This window comes from Staurois parvus, unplaced genomic scaffold (assembly GCF_062004578.1).
Source record: "Staurois parvus isolate SC_StPar_1 unplaced genomic scaffold, SC_StPar_1.0 ptg001252l, whole genome shotgun sequence".
Lineage (NCBI taxonomy): Eukaryota > Metazoa > Chordata > Amphibia > Anura > Ranidae > Staurois > Staurois parvus.
The window spans coordinates 2,556,624-2,583,495 of NW_028319048.1; the positions used below are offsets into that span (position 1 = coordinate 2,556,624).

At 43.7% G+C, this 26,872-nt stretch overlaps 1 protein-coding gene across 2 annotated transcripts in view; it reads left to right on the forward strand.

Moving 5' to 3' along the window:
- The window catches only part of LOC149437875 (uncharacterized), a 150,634-nt gene extending 138,250 nt beyond the window's left edge, over positions 1-12,384 (forward strand). For both annotated transcript variants that reach the window (XM_089660528.1, XM_089660527.1), the window contains exon 4: positions 9,170-12,384. In XM_089660528.1, the coding sequence (XP_089516654.1) occupies positions 9,170-9,543 (374 nt within the window). In that variant the 3' untranslated portion in view covers positions 9,544-12,384. The remainder of the gene's footprint in view (positions 1-9,169) is intronic.
- The last annotated feature ends 14,488 nt before the right edge of the window (positions 12,385-26,872 follow it).

A 26,872-nucleotide genomic window follows, 5' to 3' on the forward strand; every position in this document is an offset into this window, starting at 1 on the left:
TTTAAGTCTGGTGACTGCGATGGCCACTCCAAAATGTTCCAGCCTTTCCTCTGCAACCATGCTCTAGTGGACTTGGAGGTATGCTTGGGATCATTGTCCTGTTGAAAGGTCCAACGTCTCCCAAGCCTCAGGTGTGTGACGGACTGCATCACGTTTCCATCCAATATCTCCTGGTACTGAAGAGAATTCATGGTACCTTGCACACGCTGAAGCTTCCCTGTACCTGCAGAAGCAAAACAGCCCCAAAGCATGATTGACCCTCCACCATGCTTCACAGTAGGCAAGGTGTTCTTTTCATCATAGGCCTTGTTCTTCCTCCTCCAAACATAGCGTTGATCCATGGGCCCAAACAGTTCTAATTTTGTTTCATCAGTCCACAGAACACTATCCCACAACTTTTGTGGTTTGTCCACATGGCTTTTGGCATACTGCAGTCGACTCTTCTTATTCTTTGGAGACAGCAAGGGGGTACGCCTGGGAGTTCTGGCACGGAGGCCTTCATTACGCAGTGTGCGTCTTATTGTCTGGGCTGAAACTTCTGTACCCACATCTGACAAATCTTTTCTCAGTTCCTCAGCAGTCACACGGGGACTTCTCTCCACTCTACGCTTCAGGTAGCGCACAGCAGTCGAAGTCAGCATCTTCTTTCTGCCACGACCAGGTAGCGTTTCAACAGTGCCCTTTGCCTTGAATTTGCGAATGATGCTTCCTAAGGTGTCTCTTGGTATGTTTAACATCTTTGCAATCTTCTTATAGCCATTGCCCTTCCTGTGAAGAGAAATCACCTCTTCTCTTGTCTTCCTGGACCATTCTCTTGCCTTCACCATGTTTGTAACCACACCAGTAAATGTCTAGAAGGAGCTGAGTATCACAGTCATTTTAAAGCTGCCTAATTGGTGCTTATTATGCTTGATTGCTGCTCGGTGACATCCACAGGTGTTTTCAATACCTGATGGAAAGCACCTGTATGAACCTCTGTTCTTCAGAGTGGTAGTCTTTAAGGGGTTGAATAATTGTGGCAATGAAGAAACCACATAAGAACCATTTACTACTGTATTACATAAACAATTGATGTCATTTTAGTTGCATTTGGGTAGTTACAACGTCCTTGTAGGATTTGATTCTGAATACAATTCCAAATGTACACTATAGTCCCTAAACCCCTTTACAGCATTGGGGGTTGAATAATTTTGGACACAACTGTATATATATCTTAGTTACATATTTTTCCGTAAATATTTTATTGCACCTGTTTGACTCTTAGTAATAAATCTTTCTTTCTGAAAGTATTAAACTGTTTCTAAAGCGCTTAATTGCAACTTACGAATTCCTGCCTTTTGAAGAGACGCTACTGTGTTTGTTTAATCCTCTGCCCAATTGGCCTGCGATGACCATATTGGACAGGCGACTTTTCAACCATTACAGTGTATATTTGATAAAGAGAGTTTCCCCTTTCTCTGTACAGGGGTGGTGGCAGTGTGAAGGGTTAGTTGCGTAATTAACCCAACCCAGTAACAAGCGCATTCAGGCTATCCGTGCGTCGATTGCGTTCCATTAGCTGGACAATCATTGTGCAGGGCGCAGCTGAGTGTAGCGTTCTTACGCACGTCACATCGCGGTCTGGATCGGCCAGTCACATGTTGGTGGTGGCGATCTGGCGTCCGTGACATATTGTTGGCAGCGTACGTGGGATAATTGCATTAAGAGCTTCAGTGCAGTGTTAAAAATTGGCTCTGCACTGAAGGTTTGTAACCTTTGTGGAAACGGTCCTTAGGAACAAGAGGTGCATATTTTATAGAGAGAGAGAGACATATAGCAACAGCTCCTTCCTTTTCCTACTTTTCTCTTCTATCTTTGCTTGCAATTATGCCTGGTGCAGCAGATTACAAGAAAATGAGCAAAGGTGATTTGATTAGTGATCTAGTGAAGTATGATATCTGAGCAGATCAGAACTCGGGGGAACTTGAACATGGAGGGGTTCCCGTTACCCACATTCCCAGTGGCTCAGAAACAGCCTCGCAGGATGGGCATACAGAGACTGACACTGGAAGATCACCGAATGGTACCGTCACACCACCGCCGGAGCGGGCCAGCACCGGAGTGCCTGTAACCAGCAGAGATTCTCCTCAGATGCCGGAAGCCCTGAAACGCCTCATGGAGATGGATCCTATGGCATACTTGCAGTTCCTTGCAGGCCAAGCAGCGGCGGACAGAGAGGAACGCCGAGCAGCGGCTGACCGAGAGACGGTGCAGAGGGAAGCTGATCGTCGGCACGAGCTAGAGATGGCGAGACTCCAGCAGCAGCAGCGACCGGGTCAGAACCTCGGGTCCCTAGATCACAGGGACGCCACTCTTTCCATGGGTGCAGCCAAGTTTCCAGTGATGGAAAAGGAGAGTGACATTGACACCTACTTACTGTCATTTGAAAAAACGTGCCATCAGTACCATGTGCCCCCAACTCAATGGGCTATGAGGAAAGGCCCTGGATGCGTTTGTTGAATTGCCAGAGGGGCAAGACGATGATTATGAAATTTTAAAAGATGCAATCATCCGGAATCCAGCCGAATGGACCTGGGGACTCTTACACGGATGTGGCAAGTTGCTTACGCACCACATTCCGACAGTGGACTAAGGGACTGAAAGCTGATCCCTATGAATCTTTGGAAGATCTCATGATACGAGATCAATTCTTGCACATTTGCCCAGCAGACGTCAGACAGTTTGTCTTGGAGAGGGAGCCAGCATCTACTACAGCTGCAGCAGACCTGGCAAATACCTTCGTCCACACGCAGGTGTCTGACCCTCGCAAGGCTCCTCCAAATGGCTGGAAAGGGGGAAAATCACTCCTAGCAACCTCTCCTACTTTGGTGAGTCAAGCTTTCCATCCACCCACACCTGCAGCGCTTGGAGCCAAACCATTCCTGCCTGACACCCACAGATGTTTCACCTGTGGGAAAGCCGGACATCTCAGGACGCAGTGTCCTGAGCAGAAGCAGATGACAACATCTGGCCAGGCGGCCAGCAACTCTTCTTCTGTGCTGTTAGTTCGCAGGAAGATGCGGGTAACCCCCGCCAATCTGCAGCCCGTTACCGTGGGCAACCAGTCTATAACTGGTTTCCGGGACACAGGGGCAGAAGTCATCTTGATCCGGCCAGAGCTGATTGAGCCACGGGACCTCATCGCAGGAAAGTTCCTTACCCTCACAGGAGTTGGGGGGACCCGTTCACGCATACCCTGTGCAAAGGTATTCCTAGACTGGGGTGCGGGGAGGGGGATGGGGGCGGTGGGGGTCATGGAGGAAATTCCCACACCTGTTTTGTTGGGTGCTGACCTGGGCACTCTTGTTTCTTATTATGCCCCTGCCGAGAAGACCCGGAAGGACCCCTGGAACTCTCTGGACAAGCCAAGGTACTGTGTGCAGATGTTGGATTAATGTCTGGGCCACCTGTGGATGGACAGAGGGAGGGGGCTGAGAGTGGAGTGGGGCTACAGGATTCTCCATTAGCTGGAGAACGAGAAGAAATCCCCTTGCCTGGGGAGGTATAGAACTCAGGTGTCATTGATATTATGAACGTGACTGTTGATAATGATTGTAATGACAATGGGGGTGATATTAACAATGTCAGTGACATTGATAGTAAGGTCAGTAATGTCATTGATAATGTCAGTATTGTTGATGGTATGGTAGGTAATGCTAACAATGAATATGATATTCATGATGAGACAATGTATTTTCACTGTTGGGGGTCAACCACAGTGCTGTGACGGGGGCAGAGGTACAATCTCTGGGGGCTGAGCAAGGGGATGGTCTGGATAGGCCTGTTCCTTGCCCGGGCCCAAAAGATTGTGCCTTGATAAGTGCCCAGCCGTTGGCCTTGCATAGGACTAGGCAGCCGGCTGGGACTTGTAGTTCCACGCCTCCAGCAGCACTGAAAAGGGATTCCCAAAGGAGCTTCAGAGGTCAGCTAGCTGTGAGTTGCCCTGCTAAGAAGGGTACACAACAGCCGGCTGGGACTTGTAGTTCCACACTTCACGCAGCCCTGAAAAGCGATTCACAAAGGAGCTTCAGAGGTAAGCTAGCTGTGCCTTGTAGTCCCAGGAGTAAGGCAGCTCTGGAAAGCCATTCATATGGGGATTTCAACCAGGGGCTAGGTGTGAACCCCCCTGCTGGGTAAGAGTCAACAAAAGTCTGACAAGAAGAATGGCCTGTCCCCAGGGGGCTGAAAGCCTGTCAGTTGATCTGACTTGTCAAGGTGTGTCAACAGGCAGACAAACAGATGTCATAGGCAGGGACAGCACGCTTGGATTGGGGGTGCAAGGGGCCTTATTAGGGTGGCTGCTTGGATTACCGAGAGAGGGCTGCAGTCCTCAGATCCAATCACCCCTCCCTGTCCCTCAGGTTCCGAAGCTGCTGGCAATGCCTCTGATAGATGGTGTCCGGATCCAGGAGGTGCAGGCTGACAGGGGCACAGAGACCAAGGGAATGGCACAGTCAGGAATCCAGGGGTCAGCTAGAGTCTGGGCATCCCCGGTAGTTTCGGTCCTCAAGCAGAATACGATGACCAGGCTTTCTGAGGGCCATGGAGAACTGAACGCCAGCCCTGTGGTTGTGACCTACCCCATGCCCAGGAGCCATGAGGACATGAAGCATTCGGAGCAGACTGAGGCAGTTGTGGCCTGGTCGGCTCCCCAGGCCAAAAAGCAGGTTACGTCAGTCGTGGGTGCAGCTGGCTACGGTAAGACGCCTGGATGCGACGATCATGGCTCAACTAGACCTGTGACTGACCTAGCATACAGGAAACTGGAGGAACTGGTGTCCTGGATGCTAGCAGGTAACGAGGACTGTCCATCTTGGACGAAGGTACCTGTGGACACCACTGGGAGGCGAGGTCCAGAATTCGCCTGTCCGGTTCCGGTGCACAAGGACGCTACTACCTACAGGCCAGATATAGTCCTAGGCCTGAGGAAGAAGATAGGAGAGAGAAATCTCCTTCTCTACCTCGACAAGAAGCTACATATTACCATGTTAGCAAATGACACCCCTGAGCCGAAGTGTTTTGTGAACAGGTGGGCACCCCGGCAGATGCCACGGTATTCGGATAGCCACAGCCGACTGGTACCCACCCGTGATCACTCACTTGGTCGGCCCAGCAGTGTTGCTGGGGAGAACGGCTTCCTTTTCAGATGGAATTTGGTTCTCCCGCAGTACAGCGGTACCAGGTCAACCCAAGGGGAAGAGGTCAGTTGCATCAGGAAGGGAATTGTAGTTCCCTCCCTTGCAACTGCTTGAGGGGGAGGTGTCACAAACTTGCGCTCAGAAATGGACACAGTGCAACCATTTTGTTAGGCACATTCATTTTGATAAGAGCATACATTTCTCCCTCAATCCTTTCCCTACCCCCTCCCTTCCTGAGAGGCACAGTAACAGATGTGTGTGTGAAAAAGGTCACTGGCAGATAGAGCAGCAGGGGGCCCAGAGCTACAAAGCCCCCCTGTCACAGTATGGGAGCCTGCCAATTATTAATCCCCTTATTAATGCCTTGTATCACATGCCCTCAGTGTCCTGCTCTGTATTGTTCCAATTGTCCCCTGTGTCATTAGGCCAAATGGCCTAATTGAATTACTCTGGGCCCCCTCCCTCCCAGCCAGCTGACTGGGAGCTCTCTGCACAACTCCCAACTTGCTTTTCATCTGTGCAGACATCATCCCTGTTCCCATGATGTCCCTGTCACCAGCCTGATTCTCCCTGGGGTCTAGTGTTCCCTTCCCCCTCCCGGTTGCCAAGGCGACCGGGGAGCGTCCTGCAGCAGTTTAAGAGGTGGATGCTGGGAGCTCCGTATTCATTCCGGTGGGGAGTCAGCAAAGAATCTCAAGCTTCGGCAAGACCTTTGTGAATAGACTCTGCAAGTCTGCTCCCCGGCCTCACGGAGACCCCACAGGAGGGAAGGGACAACCAGAGAAAGCCTACCTGCGATTGCGAGAGACCCCACAGAAGGGGGAGAGACTACCACAGCCCGTCTGCCAGAGCCAGAGGCCACCCACCTGATCTGGACTCCACAGGTACCTGCGTTCTGCTTCTACCCCTGGGAGACCAGGCACCCTGTTGGATCCGTGAGTACCTGCTTCCCCACTGTGTTCCCTGAACTGTTGCGGTGGTGACTCCTTGCACCCCTCTCCTGTGTCGGACTACCCCTGTTACAGGGACACCCCCTTGGCTCTCCTAGTGGACTATAAGTGGGTGGGGCCCCCTCGTTACCATTTAGTGGCAAATCCACCCTCTCTGCCACCCCCGTATTGAAGGACTGCCGTCTGTTTGTCTCAATAAAGCTTTGTGCGTCTGCCATCCACTCTGTGTGTTCTGTCCTGCCTTTCCTCCATCACACCCCCCATTGAGGCAGAGCCTGGTTGTCCACACACATGTGTAAACCCCCACCTCCTAACAGAGATAAGGTAGTTTCTCCCAGGAGTTGAAAGATTGCAACCGCCCGACATCCCTCCCTAAACAGAGTATTGGTCAGTTACTCAGAGCCACCCCCCTGCTGGGGAACTTTAAAACACAGGCTAGTAGGCCTAGAAAGGAAGTTGAAGACTATCTCCTATCTTTCCATCCTAACAGTGGGAGATCAAAGACCCTTTCGCTCTGCAACTTGGATCTGCTTACCTCAAAGGCTTAAATGGCAAGTAACTTAACCCTTTAACTTCTCCCTGTTATCTCCTTGCTGTGCTATGGTTCTTTGTGTGTGTATATATATATATATATATATATCTATCTATCTTAGTTACATCTTTTTCCGTAAATATTTTATTGCACCTGTTTGACTCTTTTAGTAATAAATCTTTCTTTCTGAAAGTGTTAAACTGTTTCTAAAGCGCTTAATTGCAACTTACGAATTCCTGCCTTTTGAAGAGACGCTACTGTGTTTGTTTAATCCTCTGCCCAATTGGCCTGCGATGACCATATTGGACAGGCGACTTTTCAACCATTACAGTGTATATTTGATAAAGAGAGTTTCCCCTTTCTCTGTACAAAAAGGGGTGGTGGCAATGTGAAGGGTTAGTTGCGTAATTAACCCGACCCAATAACAAGCGCATTCAGGCTACCGGTGCGTCAATTGTGTTCCATTAGCTGGATAATCGTTGTGTAGGGCGCAGCTGAGTGTGGCGTCGTTACACACGTCACATTGCGGTCTGGATCGGCCAGTCCTTCGGTAACGAATTTGGTGAGAAGGTCTGGGGTCTGACCCCACGAATGTGACATATTGGTGGTCGCAGTCGTGAGATTGTCGCATGTTGGTGGCGGCAATCTGGCATCCGTGACAGCGGGTACCTGTCAAATTCAGGTACCCGCTCCCCAAAGGTGTTCAGTCTCTGGTCATCTCCTGTAGTATATACACAATCTCTGGTCATCTCCTGTAGTATATACACAGTCTCTGGTCATCTCCTGTACTATGTCCACAGTCTCTGGTCATCTCCTGTAGTACATCCACAGTCTCTGGTCATCTCCTGTAGTATATCCGCAGTCTCTGGTCATCTCCTGTAGTACATACGCAGTCTCTGGTCATCTCCTATAGTACATCCACAGTCTCTGGTCATCTCCTGTAGTATATCCGCAGTCTCTGGTCATCTCCTGTAGTATATCCGCAGTCTCTGGTCATCTCCTGTAGTACATACGCAGTCTCTGGTTATTTCCTGTACTATCAGTCACCACAAAACCAACACCTCCTGCGCTCAAGGACTCAGATCAGAGGAGAGCCAATCAAGTGATTTGATAATGTTCAACCAACAATGATCAAAGGTTGTGCAGCTCTACCACGAAGTTCGGGAAGCTCGATAATGACTGTAGTAAAGAACAAAAGAAAAGAGCGCACAAACCTTGCGCATTACCTCAGTAAATTATTCATGTATTTATTAATAAGTTATACTCACAAGAGTAGCAGTAAAAACAGAATATAGCATCCAGAATCAACACAGGGTTAAACGACACGTGCAAATCCCATCCAGAAGGGAGATAAACTCTTGCTCCTACTGACGTGTTTCGAAGGGAGATCCCTTCTTCCTCAGAGCTTCAAAGTCAGCAAAAGGGGACCTAAATGGTTTCCAATAGCAATCAGTTTTCAATGTTCAAAGGAACTGACAGCCTCTCTGTTAAATGTTTACTATGTGTCTTTATCCATTGGAAGCTTTTGGCAAAACTGATCTAAACACTGAAACATGGACACACTGTGGCTAAAAGCTTCCTATAGATAAAGACACATAGTAAACACTTAACAGAGAGGCTGTCAGTTCCTTTGAACATTGAAAACTGATTGCTATTGGAAACCATTTAGGTCCCCTTTTGCTGACTTTGAAGCTCTGAGGCAGAAGGGATCTCCCTTCGAAACACGTCAGTAGGAGCAAGAGGTTATCTCCCTTCTGGATGGGATGTGCACGTATCTCTTGTGAGTATCACTTATTAATAAATACATGAATAATTTACTGAGGTAATGCGCAAGGTTTGTGCGCTCTTTTCTTTTGTTCTTTACTAGAGTAGTTTCCTGTACTATGTCTGCAGTCCATTGGTTCAGAATATTTTTTTTTCTTGTTTTCCCCCTCTAAAACGTAGGTGCATCTTGTGGAGCGAAAAATACGGTATTACATTTGTGTTCTTGTGTTCACATACACTTTCATTAATTTGTTTTTGAGATCATATACAATTGTACAGCATTTTCTCCTTCTACATATATTTTGTATAAATACACAAATGGCCAGTAATGCACCTGTCCTTGAATGCAGTAAATCTATGATCAGTGCCAGGGTTGCCATTTTTATAATTTTCATTTTTTAAAAAAAAGAAAAAAAAGCGGCATACAGAAAAACAAAGAAAGTTCACAACTGAACCTTGATAAACAATATTTCAAAAATCTAAAGATACAAATATTCCATAGAGATGCTATTTTGAATGTGACTCAGCGCCTGTAATGTGATCTCAGGTTCTGCGCTGAATTATGAGAGTTGTCAGGAGCCATATGCAGGTTCCCATTGACATGAATGTAAAGAAGAACATTTCTTGCTGCACACTGAAAAGGAAAGGCCATTCTTAATATGACCAGAAAAATAAACTTGTTAAAGGTAGTGAACTCTTGGAAGTTTACATTTTCAACTGAACTTTCCTATTTTTTATTATGACAGGGGTTTTTCCTATTGTTGTCCTTACACACAAGGTTAAGAACGACTACAAAGACTTAGAAGAAAAGTTTAGAGATGCGGGAGCAGAAATAGTGCTGGCCATTGAGAATTACACCGCCACGGACCACATGAAGACTCGGGGGCGGTGCAATGATATACAGAAAGTGATCGTGGAAGCTTTGGAAGATGTAAGATTCCGCCTGACACAGCCAAGGGATCCAATGAAAGAACGTATACAGCACAAGAAGTTCCTTCTGCAATTTGCACATGAATTCATAGTTACCGAGACAAAAGCAAAAGCTAAAAAACAGGAGTATGAGAGGCTGAAAGCTCTGGCAGATAAAAGATGGTTTAAAAGGTTTCCGTATGATGCCTAAAACACACTTTTATGGTTCTCGTGTCTGAAAACCACTCCAGAAAAAAAAAAAAGAAGAAAAGTAAGAGGTGATCAAAGTTATCAAATTGGAGCTTCCCCAATGCTGACATAAAGCTTTGCTAACTGTCTTCCAGAAACAGCTAAATACATAATAGAAGTTACTACTAGTTCCCACCAGTGCTTCTTATGTAGAGCTACCCCCGCAGGGGCTGCTTGTATCTTGCCCAGCCTTCCCCCCAGATCTTCTCCCACAGCCAAGCACACCACATTTCTTATACCAGGTGCACACAACGTTCACTTATTACTCCAATCATCAGTCTGGGGGTTCCAGCTTCTCTGTTGTCTTTATTTCATTTATGGAACTGGGAAAGGGAAGGGATATAATAGGATACTCCGAATCAAACTATGCACAATTGAGGACAGCTTATCTGTGGGCTTTCCTTAGTGAATCTGTGTAGCCAACTGTACAAACATGGAGCAAAGTCCCTCAGTAGATATGCAGAACTTAGTGGAGAGTTGCTCTCCTGGACAGCCAGTGTCCCCTCTACCTTACACCCAGTTGCTGACTATATAGGTCTCGAGGGGGTTAAATAGCACAAGTCCCATCATTCCTGTAAAACAGTCTGTACTCATAAGGCCCTTTCTGCAGGTTACCTTCCTCTGTGATACCTGACAGGATCTGTAGACATCCCGCCTCAGTCATCTCTCAGAAGCACCCTGGGTTTCAGCATTCTCGCCCTCGAGTCACCCACCTGAGACCTCCTGGCAGCAGGAGCCAGGGGAGGCAGGCACCTCCCATGGCTGGAACTCCATTCTTAGAGGAAGAAGAAGAAGAACCCAGATCTCATGTGCCCACTAGTACCCAGCATGCTCAGGGGCATCGCTCTCTGTAATTGGCTGGAACTGCACCCATATTCATGCTCCTGATCTGCATGGGTCACTCCTGTCCACCCAGAATCTTCCAAGGTCTCCTGGAAACAGAGGAGCCAATCACAGCACCAGCAGCACTGTGGGATACACAGGATATCCCACGTAACAATTGTAGCTTCATGTTAAGCAGAAAAGCTGATATATTTTGATATCAGTCTTCTGTTAATTGCTTCCCTGCCGCCCTAAAGTAGATATACTGCTACAGGGTGGCAGGGGTGAGTAAAATCACGTATATACTGTACACGTAATTTTGCATTACGTGCTGGCGCCCTACCCACACTGCCATTCGCAGTCGCGGCTGTCAATCACCAGGTCCCGGCTGGTAATTACTTGATGGCACCTGGTGATTTCCTGTGATCACCGGAGGAGAGGAGGGTTGTTTTGTGTACTAACAGTCCTCTCCTCCCTGTCAGCTTGGGCACACTGCACAGCACAGCTATCCAGAGCAGTGTGATTACAGTGAAGCACACAAAAACCACCCCCTAGTAAAACACTCCCAGCACACAGTTAACCCTTTGATTTCCCCAGATGTTAACCCCCTCCTGCCCAGTGCCATTACTACAGTGTCAGTACTTTGTTTTAGTACTGATCACTGTATTGGTGTCACTGGGGATATCAGTGACACCAAGTCAGTTCCCCTCAGTGTCAGAATGTCTGCCACAGTCCTGCTATAAGTCGCTGATTGCCGCCATTACTAGTAAAAAAAAAATCCCAGTATCTTTACTTCCATTTGAAAACGCTATAACATTCACATAAACCAATTAATTTCCACATATTGGGATCTTTTTTTTAGCAAAGACATGTCGCAGAATACATTTTATTGTAAATTTATGCCAAAATTAGATTTTTTTAAATTTTTTTACAGGACATGTTTAATAGCAAAAAATCCCAAATTTTATTTTCCTCAAAATTGTTGGTCTTTTTTTATAGTGCAAAAAAACCCACACAGGCGATCAAATACCACTGAAAGGAAGCTCTATTTGTAGGAAAAAAGGATGTAAATTTCATTTGGGTGCAGCGTTGCATGACCGCGCAATTGTTAGTTAAAGTAACGCAGCACCGTAACACAAAAAATGGTCTGGTCAGGAAGGGGGGGGGGATCCTCTGTAGGGGGAGGGGTTTAGAAGGAGACCACGCTATAGTAAACTAGACTATATACAGTACATTCTAGAAACCTACCTAAGGGGGCACTACAGTTACATAGCAAAAAGCCTAGGTATTCCATCATATGACCACTGATATCACAAATACATCCCATCCTCCTCTGAACAACTGCTACAGAGAAAAAAAAACAGCTAATCTAAATATCCCTTTTACTCACCTGAATCCATGGTCATGTGATGTACTGAGCACTGAGTCTGTTGTCATCAAGATTGATAAATAGTGGGAGGCTCCTTATTCAGGTGGTCTCTCACTGGGTGATGCTGATGCATCCTATTGGCTGTCCAGCAAGGGGGGCTCAAAAGACCATGAGCCGGGCTGTGGCCGGCGTGGATGAAAATGCTGGATTGCTGGCAAAGCCCAGCGGTGGGTGGGAGACTCAAACAAGTGAACGGATTTGAAAGCCTTAAAAAAAAAAAAAACTTTAAAAAAAACGAATTTTAATGGGGGAGGGTACTGAGGTAGAATGGGTAATGGTCAGAGGGAAGGACTTTAAGGGGTTTCCAGTTGAAGTAACCTTCAGTAATGCTGCCATAACGCTTCCATTTCTTCCCTAAAAATATGGGAGCCTTTCCTCATCTCCCCTAAACATACAGTACATGGTGCTACTACAATATCTTACTGTCTGCTCTTGTTAGGTTGATTCACCATTTTATCAGCCATGAGCCAAACTCACTTCCTGTGATATGTGAAAGGTTGTAGAATCTCTGTAATTATAAATAACTGTTCATTAAATGACCTCTCATCCTGACCGCTGCCTACAGCTATTTCCTTGTGTTAAAAACGTATAATATAAAGCATTGGATCCCATAATATAGGGCGGGTATCCAAATCTCCAGGTATGCTGTCTGCTGTTAGGGGTATAGATGAAATTAGTCATTACTTTTATGGGAAGTACACATTTTCCTTTGTCTACCCAAATCCGTGCGTACAATTACAAATAATAATCCGTCACCGTGCACATAATTCTGTGAACATGGGAACTAATGAAAAATGCATATTGACACACAGTAAGCTGACTACCAAAATCCACCATGAAAATATTACTAATAACATCAACGACAACAAAAAATACAATTATTATTCAAAATAGAATTTTCAGCAATATTTGTAACAGCAATATTAATACTAACTACAAAAGAAAAAAAATTATTATTATAATTCACAATGTATGCAACAGCAATATTTTACCAAGAAAACTAATAATAGTAAAAATAATATCAACAACAGAAACAACAACAATATTAATATTAACCGGTTGCCGACCAGCCACAGTATATATAAACGCGATTTTGCATATCGGGCAGGGGCACGCATGGGGCGCACGACCACCCTAACCGCGCCACTGATCGTGGCCGTGGTTGTCAATCACCGGGTCCCAGTCAGTCATTACCGGCCGGATCCCGGGGATTGCTGGCAAACAGTGACACAGAGAACAGATGCACTGTTTTCATCCTTGTCAGTTCCCAGCACACTGTTCCTGAGAGCAGAGTTTAGCTCTCGGGATCAGTGTGTTCCTGTGAAGTACACCCCCCCCCCCGCCCACTAGTAAAACACTCCCCTCACACAGTTAACCCTTTGATTACCTAAAAAAGTTAACCCCTCCCTCCCCAGTGCCATTAGTACAGTGTCAGTGTTTTTTTTTTTTTGCACTGATCACTGTATTGGTGTCCACCGCAGTCCCACAGTCCCACCATAAGTTACTGATCGCCGCCATTATTAGTATATAAAAAAAAATTCCAGTATATATACCCCGCCATTTGTAAACGCTATAACTTTCACATAAACCAATTTACACGTATTGGGATTTTTTTTTTTAGCAATGACATGGCGCAGAATACATTTCGGCTGAAATTTATGACAATTTGATTTTTAAATTTTTTTACTGGACATGTTTTATAGCAAAAAGTCAAAAATATTTTTTTTTCTCAAAATAGTTTTTTTTTTTATAGCGCGAAAAATAAAAACCGCACAGGCGATCAAATACCACAGAAAGAAAGCTCAATTTGTGAGGAAAAAATATGTAAATTTCATTTTGGTGCAGCGTTGCATGACTGCACAATTGTCAGTTAAAGTAACTCATTGGCATAACACAAACCTCTTAAATAACTGCTTCCTGACCGCCCTATAGCAGAAATACTGCTACAGGGCGGCATGGGTGCGCATAATCACACATACATACATATACACATACACACACATGATTTGCACTCCTGTAGTTTTCACGCCCCTCCCAGATAGCCTCAGATTGCCCATCAGTACACCAGTCATCACATTTAACCCCTGAAATACTGCTACAGGGCGGCACGGGTGCGCAAAATCACATTATATACACACACACACATATATATATATATATATATATATATGTGTGATTCGCGCTCCTGTGGTTCTCACGCCCCTCCCAGATAGCGTCAGATTGCCAGTCAGTACACCAGTCAACACATTTAACTCCTTGATTGCCAGTCAGTACACCAGTCATCACATTTAACCCCTTGATTGCCAGGAAGACGCTCATACACAATAAACCTCCATTGCTAGTATAGTGTCTGAACGGATCAATCTCTTTGATCAGATCAGCACTATACCAGCGTTTACATTAGTATAGCATCCTCAAAAATGCAGCATTAGCGGGATCAGCCCCGGCACCTGCCAGCACCTGCGTTTAGCCCCTTTGCTCCCCCCCCCTTCTCCCCCAGCAAGTGTAGTGTCAGTAGGTCACTGTCACTTGCTACATTGCACACAGAACCGCAGTGTTCGCAGAATCAGGCCTGATCTGTTAGCACTTGCCGGTAAATTTTGATGACTCTCATATGCAGCAAAGTGCCAGTACTAGTGCTGCGCTACCTTTTGGTGAACTGGCGAGTACCAGCAGCCTAGTACATCCTGGTCTTTCACATACCTCTTAGATTGTAAGCTCCCAGGATCAGGCCCTCCTAACCCTCTTGTATTGTTCTGTATTGTCTCCCGTTATATTGTAAAGCGCTGAGCAAACTTGGCGCCATAAATCCTGTATAATAATTATAATAATAACACCAGCACTGCAGTATGACTTGGTGACGTGGCAAGTCCCATAAGTCCAGTACAAGCCGATGCGGTGGCGAGCACAAGTATTGTTCGGATTTACGAGGTTCACGTGGAGCCCCCCAGACTACATGGGGAGCGGTGGTAAGATAGGATGACACCAAGTCCCAAACTTTTTCCATATGGGGTACCACTTATACGTGGACAATTTTTTTTCAAGCGTGCTACTATTTAGACATTTGTACAATCTTGGAACTGGCGCTTGTGGCAAAGTGTGACCTAATGTGTGCCCACCATTAGAAGTGGGTGGATGCAGGGCGGTATATTCTAATGGTGGGCATACCACACACTTTTTCTGGGAAAGATTTCTCCTCTTTTTTTCACAGACTGCATACAAAAAAAAAAAAAAAAAAAAAACCCACAGCATATACAGTAATACCTCGGTTTACGAATGCCTGTTAGCGTAATTTTCGGTTTATGAATAAAAATCCATTGAAAATAACGCCTTGGTTTACAAATTTTTTACTAATTTTTTTCATAATACTAAGTGTATGTCATTGCTGATTTTTTAATGCAATTGCCATCTTTTTCTTCTTCAGTATAGCTCACAACATTAGCTGTCAGTTTGTATATTTTAAGAAACTGAGAGGAAACATTGTATCTTTTAATTTGGGACAATAAACTAAAAGAAACTCTCTCTTTCAGCTGGAGGGGGAAAGTGACTGCTGAATTTCTGAACTACTGTATAGTGAAGGAGGGAAAAATGGTAATTACATTTAAAAACTGGCACCTGACAGCTGAGTGAATTTCCTGCAATTAATTTTTTTTCTAATTACTAGCAATTCTTTACATTCATCTGTAAGTGGGGAACCCCGCTGACAGCTGAAATACTAACACATGGTTGTCACTACTAAAATACTACATGAGTTAATAAAATAACTCTGCGGTATTTTAGTAGAGTTTTCTGTTTTTCTGACCTTCTGAACAGATTTGGTTTTCAGTGCATTCCTATGGGAGACAGTGTTTTGGTTTACAAATTTTTCACAATATGAAATGTCCTGCAGAACGAATTAAATTCGTAAACCGAGGTACTGGTACATCACTGGACTTTGAATGCTTATACTAGGATGATGCCTACAGCTGCAGGCATCATCCTGGTATCGTTTCAGTCAGCGATTGGCTTTCATGTAAAAGCAATCCTAGTGGCTAATTAGCTACAGGATTGCTTTTACAAGCAGCAGAAGACAATGCCCCCTCCCCCACTGCCTTCTCAGGCAGTCCCGGGGCAACCTGAGAATGCAGCCGGTGTTTCTGCCAACTGACCATGGAGCTGATTGGAGACCAGAGTGGTGCCAATCATCTCTATAGTCTAAGAAATCGAAGCTATGAGCATTTCATCACTTCAATTACGCAGGATATAAACAGCTCCATTTGTAAATTGGGAAAGTATCTGATCACACCGATCTTGGTGAGATTAGCTAATGTAAGGGCAGAGGAGATATCCAGAGTCTGATAGACCCCAGATTTCTCAAAAACGAATATATAACAATGCCCATTGAAGTTATAGAGGATATTTCCATTCCCTGTGTGAGCATTAATAGTGATCAAAAAAAAAAAAATGAAGGGAAAGTGTACAAATAATTAAAAAAAAAATCAAAATAACTTTAAAAAAGTACCCTCCCCCCCCCCCCCCCCACGCACGGTCGCATCTGCGGTAAAGAGCATTGACTATGTGCCAGTATGGAAACAGCAGTTGCACCATGCATGTGAGGTATCACCACGAACGTCAGATCAAGGGCAGTAATTCTAACACTAGACCTCCTCTGTAAATCTAAAATGGTAGCTTGTAAAGGCTTTTAAAATGTTGCCGATGGATATTAAAACGTATGCAATTTGTCACCATTGCACGGGGCATGCTCAGTTTTAAAGCATGTCATGTTTGGTATCTATTTACTCAGCATATCATCATCTATTATATTTTACCAAATAATTGGCCAATATTTAGTGTTTTTGTGCATTAAAAGTAAAAAAAGTGTATTTTTTTTAAAAAGAATTGTGTTTGAAAAATATGTGACAAAAAAAATTGCAGCACCCACCATTTTATTCACTAAGGTGTTTGCTTTAAAAAAATATACAATGTTTGGGGTTTAATTTAATTTTCTAGCAAAAAATACAGATTTTTTTCATGGGAACAAAAAGTGTCAAAAAAAGGCTTGGTCTTCAGGTGGTTAGAAGAGTGAGTGATGTGTGGCATAAACTTCTAATGCTGGGCATAAAATGCCCCACCCCCAAAACGACCCCTTTTTGGAAAGTAGACACCCCAGTCTATTTGCTGAGAGGCATGTTGAATCAATAGAAGAATTTATTTTTTTACCACAAATTTTTGGAAAAAATGACAAACAAATTTCTTTTTTTTTTTTTTTTACACAAAATTGCCACTTAAATGATTTATTTCTCATACATGCCATGGGTATATGTGGAATTACTCCCCAAAATACATTCTGCTACTTCTCCCGAGTATGGGGGTACCACATGTGAGAGACATTTTGGCAGTCTTGCCAACTACAGGACCCCAAAATCCAATAAGCACCTTCAGGCTTTTAAAGGGCTTTATTTCCTCATTACACTTCCTGACTACCTATCACAGTTTCAGAGGCCCTGAAATGCCAGAATAGCACCAAACCCCAGACACCTCAAGGAATTTGATCAGAAGCATGGTGATCAGGGGCAGACTGATAACTCATGGGGCTCCCGGACAATAGGAAATCATGGGGCCCCTGTGTCCTCGCCTGCACTCAAACCACACCCAAAAAAGCCTATGAAAGGTACCAGGAGCATCTCATGGAGCCCCCTACTGACCCCAGGCCCTCGGCAGTGCCCAAGTGGCTAAATGATCAGTCTGCCCCTGATGGTGAGTATTTTGCAGATCTGTTTGTTGCCACAAGTTTTTGAAAATTGAAGAAAAACAAAAACATATTTTTTCTTTTGTATTTTAAAACCTTGTGAGAAAAAATTAGATCTGCAAAATACTCACCATGCCTCTTTTTAAATTCCTTGGGGTGTCTACTTTCCAAAAAGGGGTAATTTGGGGGGGGGGGGTTTGGTGCTTTCCTGGCATTTCAGGGCCTCCAAAACTGTGATAGGTAGTGAGGAAATTAAATGAGGAAGTTACGCACCTTCAGGCTTTCAAAGTGGTCATTGGATTTCAGGCTCCTGTATGTGGCTAGGCTCCCAAAAAGTCTCACATATGTGGTACCCCCATACTCGGTAGAAGTAGCAGAATGTATTTTGGGGTGTAATTCCACATATACCCATGGCTTGTGCGAGAAATATATAATTTAAATGACAACTTTGTGTAAAAAAAAAAAAGTTTGTCATTTTCCAGAAACTTGTGGAAAAAAAATAAATCTTCCATGGACTCAATATGCCTCTCAGCAGATAGCTTAGGTGTCTACTTTCCGAAAAGGGGTCATTTGGGGGTGTTTGTACTATCCTGGTATTTTAGCACCTCAAGAAATGTGATGGGCAGTCAGAAAGTAAAAGCTGTAAATTCCATTATCTATACCAGGGGTGGGCAAACTTTTTGACTTGAGGGCCGCAATGGGTTCATATATTGGACCCGGGGGCCGGACCAAGAGTAGATGAATGATGTGTATGTGTCATCCATAGTAAGTATAGTAATATTCCCCCATAGTAAGCATAGTAATTAATCCCCCATATAGTAATTCATCCCCCATATAGTAATTCATCCCCCATAGTAATTCATCCCCCATAGTAATTCATCCCCCATATAGTAATTCATCCCCCATAGTAATTCATCCCCCATAGTAATTCATCCCCCATATAGTAATTCATCCCCCATAGTAATTCATCCCCCATATAGTAATTCATTCCCCATATAGTAATTCATCCCCCATATAGTAATTCATCCCCCATAGTAATTCATCCCCCATATAGTAATTCATCCCCCATATAGTAATTCATCCCCCCTATAGTAATTCATCCCCCCTATAGTAATTCATCCTCCATAGTAATTCATCCCCCATATAGTAATTCATCCCCCATAGTAATTCATCCCCCCTATAGTAATTCATTCCCCATATAGTAATTCATTCCCCATATAGTAATTCATTCCCCATATAGTAATTCATCCCCCATAGTAATTCATCCCCCCTATAGTAATTCATCCCCCCTATAGTAATTAATTCCCCATATTAATTCATCCCCCATATTAAGTCCCCAAGTCCCCCCTGTGTCAATTCACTTACCTTTTCTCCGCGCGTTCCTCTTGCCGTATTCCCGCGCCGTTCCAGTGTAGCATGAAAATCTGTCTCCTATGAGGATCTGTCCCCCTCGACGTATCTGCGCATGTGCCAGTTTCAGGCATTAGCAGCCGATCGGCGATCTCCGGCACATGCGCAGATACGTCGAGGGGGACAGATTTTCATGCTACACCGGTCTTCACGGAGGACTGTGAGAGGAGCCTAGCTCCGTGGGCCAGATTAAAAGGTCCGCCGGGCCGTATACGGCCCGCGGGCCGTAGTTTGCCCATTGCTGATCTATACCATAGTTTGTAGACGCTATAACTTTCACACAAAGCAATCAATATACACTTATTGGGATTTTTTAACCAAAAACGTAGCAGAAAACATTTTGGCCTAAATTTATGATGACATTTTAGGTTTTTTTGGATATTTTTTATGACAGAAATGAGAAAATGTAAAAAAAAAACAAATTCTCAAAAAGTTTTGTTTATAGAGCCAAAAATAAAAAAAGCACAGGTGATAAAATACCACCAAAAGAAAGCTCTATTTGTGTGAAAAAAGGACATACATTACATTTATGTACCGTATTGCATGACCACGCAATTGTCAGTTAAACTAGCGCTGCGCTGTATAGCAAAAAATGGCGTAAATTGCAGTATGTATACCATAGTTTGTAGACGCTATAACTGTCACACAAAGCAATCAATATACAGTTATTGGGATTTGTTTTACCAAAAACATGGAGCAGAATACATTTTGGTCTAAATTTATAACCAACTTTGAGTTTACTATATATTTCTTATAGCCGAAAGTAAAAAATATTGTTTTTCTTCAAAATGTCCGGTCTTTTTTTATTTATAGCGTGAAAAATAAAAAGCGCACAGGTGATCAAATACCATTGAAAGAAAGCTCTATTTGTGTGAAAAAAAGGACGTAAATTTAATTTGGGTGCAGTATTGCATGACTGCGCAATTATCAGTTGAATTAGTGCAGCGCCGAGTATGTTCCTCAGTTCTAGAGCAACTGCACTTTCAGTGCACAGCCTATTTGCCTTTAGTAAATCAATCCCCCAGTGATAGTGCAGCAACACTAATTGACACTGGGTGAGAGAGAGACTAACTGACACTGACATCACATTACCCATGATAATACTGCATACTGTCACTCTACTAATCACACTGGCTGGGAAGGGGTTAACATCTTAGAGTTAACCCCTCTGAGAGCGGATTAGAAAGAAGAGACACGCCCTTCCACACACCTCAGAGGAACAGAGCTGTAAGTGATTTAGTAGCAGCTCCTGGTACCAGTGTGGAGTGCAATCAGTTGTAAGTGATGTCACGCTGCCTCCATTCGTAAGTATGAGTTGTACATAAGTCAAATGTTTGTAACTCGGGGACTACCTGTACTCAGAGTCAATGTCATTTATCCCTCTGGGTTAGAGCATACTAAGTGTGTCTGATACAACACATACATCCTTCTGAGTCGGGAACATTGGTAAAATATAGCAGCCAGACAGACAGGAGCTGGATGACTGGGGCAGGTTTTGGCATCCCGGATGGTACTTGGGGACTTATGTGTTTATTGTCCTCCACAACACATCCTGGAGCCCACTAAAGTTCAGGGTTGGCCTGGGAACCTAGGCTGTGGGTCTCGGGAGTGGGCCTTTACATATGTGCACATTGTATGCTGTCAAAGGAGAGATGCAGTAAGCTGATGAAAAGGGGACAAGTTCTGCCTTCTTGCCTTGAAATGCTATGTAGTACTGTAGGCATCAAGAAGAACGTGTCCCTGGGTTTGCTGCATAAAGAGCTTTCTTCTCAGAAAATGCAATGGTGTGGAGTGCTATATTAATATGGCTTGTGGATACCTAACCTGCCCCTAAGAGGCGACCTCCTAACGTGTGTCCAGAGGGTAGACTGTTTAGTCTTTCAGGTACAAGCCTAACAGTCCTGCAACTGGGAAGTCATATCCCTCTGGAGAGATCTACATGGAGGAAAGAAGCGGCACTTCTTCCAGACTACGTTGTTGAAAGCCCTATCCAACTGGTCCAAGGAGGTTCTTTCATGTCTAAGTCTGTACTAAATAAAGAAAGCACTGTCTATTTGTTTGTATATTCTGTCTATAAAATAAAAGTGCAGCGCTAAAAATACAATGTGACAATATAAAGTGATCATAAAAAGTCCCAATAAAGGTGACCTAGGGTAACAGTGCACACTAACCAGAAGTGCACATAAAAAGTGCAGTGTAGTAAGGATGAAGTTCATAAAGTGCAAAAATTCATAAAGTAGTCATCAGCATGGAAAGGGTAGATGTATTCCCTTGATCAATGAACGTCCACAGGATGATACAAAGCTAGGCAAAGGAAATCCACTAGATGGCAGAAGATGATCACGGCTCCACCAAAGAAAAAACGTTACGTGGCCACCGGTTCTTTCTCTGAAGATGTGCTCGGCACGTAACGCGTAAGGAGGAGCCTACGCACGCCTTGACGTCACGCTGTCAGAGCATCGTGGAGCTCCGGTGGCCACTACATCTGACACGACGGTTAGTCCTGTCTGCTTTTCTTCGTATGCTATTTTTGCAATTTCACTGGATGCATCCTGCCTACCTTACTTTTTAATAAATATTCTTTAAACTGTACTTCACTATGGGTATTTTTTTCTTGATCTCTTGTGGGGAGCATCTCTTCCCTTAGATATCATTGGTGTACAGTGGAGGAGCAGTTTTTTCTTTGGTGGAGCCGTGATCATCTTCTGCCATCTAGTGGATTTCCTTTGCCTAGCTTTGTATCATCCTGTGGACCTTCATTGATCAAGGGAATACATCTACCCTTTCCATGCTGATGATTACTTTATGAACTTCATCCTTACTACACTGCACTTTTTATGTGCACTTCTGGTTAGTGTGCACTGTTACCCTAGGTCACCTTTATTGGGACTTTTTATGATCACTTTTGTGTCACATTGTATTTTGAGCGCTGCACTTTTATTTTATTTTCATGTGAGGATTTTTTTGGTTATCCTGTGTGCTTCAGCTGCTTGTCTATTGAAAGCGCTCACTTTTTTGTTTTCTGTTTTATGTATATTCTGTCTGTTTAGTTTGTCATGTGACTACCAAAAGCAATGGTATCTGCCGAAACAACAATATATAGGATTCAACAGACTGAAATCTGATTGTTGCTACCACAACATGTATCTTCCACATAGTTGAATTACAGAGACAGTAAACCGTCCTTGAGCTTGGGGGAGGGGGGTGGGTGGGTGTGGTTTCAGGCTCTATTAAGGGAATTTAAAGTGGATGAGTTAAGGGGTGTATGGGATGCCTAATGAAACTGCAACTGAGGACAACTTCCTGGAACTATGTACAAGTCTTTTAGACAGACAATCCTCTTCTTGGAGAGCTCTCCAGTCTCTCCTGGTGTACCACCCCAGACCCCACATAAACCTCCTCTATCCAGCTGTCTGAAGGAATCCCTGGACAGGGGATCCTGTGCCTGCCACTTTGATGTGAAACAGTCCTAGGCAAGGAGATAATCCAGTTTCCCACCAGAGTGCTTCTTTCTCCTCAACTGGCCCGGGGAGTGTAGGATTACTCACCTAGGCCATATGTCTATGACCTGGTGGGATGGTGGCTGCTTCCAAGCTTTCCGCTGGGCCAGCTACTTCCCTGATGCACAGATGATCTTCTCTCTGGGGGCCGATGAGGTCTGAGCTTTCCTCCTGTCTAGCACTGATGCCTGGACGTGAGCCCCTTCCCAACTGGGCCCCCTCCCAGGCTTCTGCACATCATCCTTCTCACTTCATCTTCCCCCAAACTTTCTTGCTGCTGAGCAGGCTCATATACTCTTAAAGGCTGTCCTGACCCCATGAAAGCCTCCTGTTTAGTATTGGCCAGAATCCCTTGAAAGTGAAGACTGTCTTCTCCTCACCCCTGTCCACTGAGCTCTAGAGACTCCTCCAAGTCTCAGTCAGAGGTATATGGGAGCTGCTCTGCAGAGCCTCTGAGCCCTGACCCAAATTTGACCCTGCTAACTATCACACCAGGCCACTACTCAGCCTCTAACAAGAAATTAAACTCTAGCTCTCCCTAGCTAACTAGGAGGGTGCTACAAACATAATGTCAGTAGGCAAGTTCTGAGGGATCAAGGTCATAAGACCAGGCTGGAGAGGTGGTAATTATGTGCATAGAAAGTCAAGTGGCTATATGAGTTGGACACCAGAGCTTTTTTTTTCAGTGAGAACAAGGGGGAACATAGTTTCAGTGTCTTGCGCACTGAAAGTATGTAATGACAAGGGATGGTGGGGTGTGCTGGTGGGGCTATTGTTACTGGGGGGAAATCTATTGTTGTGGGAGGGAGGCTATTGTTTCTGGTATAATTTTGCTGGTGGGGTATCTTTTGTTGCTGAGGGGGGTCTCATGTGGCTGGTGGAGTCAATTGCTGTTGGGAGGGATCTGTTGTTGAGGGAGGAATCTATTGATGCTGGCTGCTAGGAGATCCATTGTTGCTGGCTGGGGTCTATTGTTACTGGGGTGGATATTTTATTTCTGGGGGAATATTTTGTTGTGGGGGTCTATTGTTGCTATTATGGATATATTGTTGCTGGGGCGTCTATTGCTGCTGGCTGCAAGGCATCTATTTTACTGCTTTTCTTATTATCATTGACAAATTCCACACAGATACTTAGGACCACAAAATGATACTTGCTTCTGTATTCTCTAAACGGAGGTGTAGTGTGAGGAGGATAGGTGATAGAACCAAGGGACGGTACTTGGAAGTGGATAGGGAGTAGAACTAAGGGACAGTGCTTGTGGGTGTGTAGGGGGATAGAATCAAGGGACAGTGCTTGGAGGTGGGTAGGGGGGTAGAACCAAGGGGCGGTGCTTGGAGGCGGGTAGGGGGGGCGAAGACAAGAAGTGACTCAGATGTTGGGAGTACCTGCACCCATTCTCTGAAAAGAAAACCCTTTAGACACAATGGTCTCTAAAGGGACTGAATACCGAAACTGAACTTTTTGCATTAGAATAAATACGGAAGTTTAAATAAAGTTATATACATTTTTATAATACACACCCTGGTATTCACAAAGCGAATACAAAAATATCAGCACTAGTTCGTGAAACTTCTCAAATATCAAAGTGATTATATCCAATTCCCTTCACATACAATGTAGTGTAATACTTAAATGAATATAACATTTATTATATGATGACATTCAAAGATCTCAATAGTGAAGTCTGTGATCAATAAATTATCCTTTATATTCACCAAAGTCTTCAAGTCCCAGAAATTATTCCACCAATGTGCTCTGTGGGCTTTGGGAAAAAAATAAAGGCTCCCCAGAATGTACTGACCCCCTATAATTACATTAATAAATGATTCAAACAACGCTTTTTCACCATAGGGTTTGATTAAACAGGTACTCATGTCGGCCTCTTCTCCTAGATTTATCTGGGTACTCTTTAGGTAGGATTCCCCACATCACTACTCTCAATTCAACAAATCCATTCTCTTGGCAGATGTAGAAAAATCGGTTTATTATACAAGTTTCATAAGACTTCCCCGCAGGTAAGTGTACATGGTCCAGGATGTCCCACCAGGATTTCTCCATGTATATTAAAAGACCAGTCAGGTGCAGAATGAAAAAATTAGTTTTGTTTAATTTCATTTTGATTCCTATTTAACCACTAGGGGACTGCCCCCAGTACATATAATGTGACAAGGCGGCCCCTGTGCGCAGGATCACGTATATAAAAGTGATCCTGCATTTCCGGGTAGTGGGCGCACGTGGGCCGATAGACGCTCCCGGAGTCAATCACCGGGTCCCGGTGGGTGATTACCCGCCGGAGCCCGGTGATTGCTGGCAAACACTGACATGGAGGACAGCGCATTGTTTACAATGCAGCACTCCTCCCTGTCAGTTTGGGCACACTGCTCGGGATGGCTGAGCACAGCCATCCCAATCAGTGTGCTTACAGTGAAGCACACACCCCCCGCCCCCTAGTGAAACACTCCCATCACACAGTTAACCCTTTGATCACCTCTCATGTTAACCCCTTCCTCCCCAGTGCCATTAGTACAGTGTCAGTACTTTTTTTTAGCACTGATCACTGTATTGGTGTCACTGGGGATGTCAGTGACCCCAAGTCAGTTCCCCCCAGAGTCAGAATGCCCGCCTCAGTCCCGCCATAAGTCACTGATCGCTGCTATTATTAGTATTAAAAAAAAATCCAGCAGCTATACCACCATTTGTAAACACTATAACTTTCATGTAAACCAATTCATTTAAATGTATTGGGATTTTTTTCAGTAAAGGCACAGAGCAGAATACATTTTGGCCTAAATTTATGATGAAATGTGTTATTTACATTTTTTTACTGGACATGTTTTAAAGCAAGAAGTCCAAAATATTGTTTTTTTTCTCAATATTGTTGGTCTTTTTTTTTTATAGCGCAAAAAATAAAAACTGCACAGGCAATCAAATACCACCGAAAGAAAGCTCAATTTGTGGGGGAAAAAAGACGTAAATTTCATTTTGGTGAAGTGTTGCATGACTGCGCAATTGTCAGTTAAAGTTATGCAGCACCGTAACACAAACCGCTTCTGTAACTGCTTCCTGACCGCCCTACAGCAGAAATACTGCTACAGGGCGGCACAGGTGCGCAAAATCACATATAAATATATATATATATATATATATATATATATATATATAGAGAGAGAGAGAGAGAGAGAGAGAGAGAGAGAGATGAGCGAATCGAACTTGGCGAAGTGGAATTCGTTTCGAATATTAGGAAAAATTCGATTCGCATCGAATCCGAATTTTAGCAAACTTCGGATGCACAAATCGAATTTTCCCCGATCAGCCGGCAAAAGTGTCACTGCAGAGAGCTCCGCTATTTCTGACAGTTCTGACAGTTCTGACAGTTCATTTACAGCGGTTGAAACATTGTATCTATTTGTTTCCATTTAGGATACAGATGTTTTTATTCGGAAATAAATAGATACAATGTTTCAACCGCTGGAAATGTGAAGGAACTGTCAGAGAACTGTCAGAAATAGCGGAGCTCTCTGCAGATACACTTTTTGCTGTACTGGAATTCTTCTTCTTTTCATTCTTCTTCTTCTTCTTTTCATTCTTCTTTTCATTCTTCTTCTTCTTCTTTTCATTCTTCTTCTTCTTCTTTTCATTCTTCTTTTCATTCTTCTTCTTCTTCTTTTCATTCTTCTTCTTCTTCTTTTCATTCTTCTTTTCATTCTTCTTCTTCTTTTCATTCTTCTTCTTCTTCTTTTCATTCTTCTTTTCATTCTTCTTCTCATTCTTCTTTTCATTCTTCTTCTTCTTCTTTTCATTCTTCTTCTTCTTCTTTTCATTCTTCTTTTCATTCTTCTTCTTCTTCTTTTCATTCTTCTTTTCATTCTTCTTCTTCTTCTTTTCATTCTTCTTCCTCTTCTTTTCATTCTTCTTTTCATCCTTCTTCTTCTTCTTTTCATTCTTCTTCTTCTTTTCATTCTTCTTTTCATTCTTCTTCTTCTTATTTTCATTCTTCTTTTCATTCTTCTTCTTTTCATTCTTCTTCTTTTCATTCTTCTTTTCATTCTTCTTCTTCTTTTCATTCTTCTTCTTCTTCTTTTCATTCTTCTTTTCATTCTTCTTCTTCTTCTTTTCATTCTTCTTCTTTTCATTCTTATTTTCATTCTTCTTCTCATTCTTCTTTTCATTCTTCTTCTTCTTCTTTTCATTCTTCTTCTTCTTTTCATTCTTCTTCTTCTTCTTTTCATTCTTCTTTTCATTCTTCTTCTTCTTCTTTTCATTCTTCTTCTTCTTCTTTTCATTCTTCTTTTCATTCTTCTTCTTCTTTTCATTCTTCTTCTTCTTCTTTTCATTCTTCTTCTTCTTCTTTTCATTCTTCTTTTCATTCTTCTTCTTTTCATTCTTCTTCTTCTTCTTC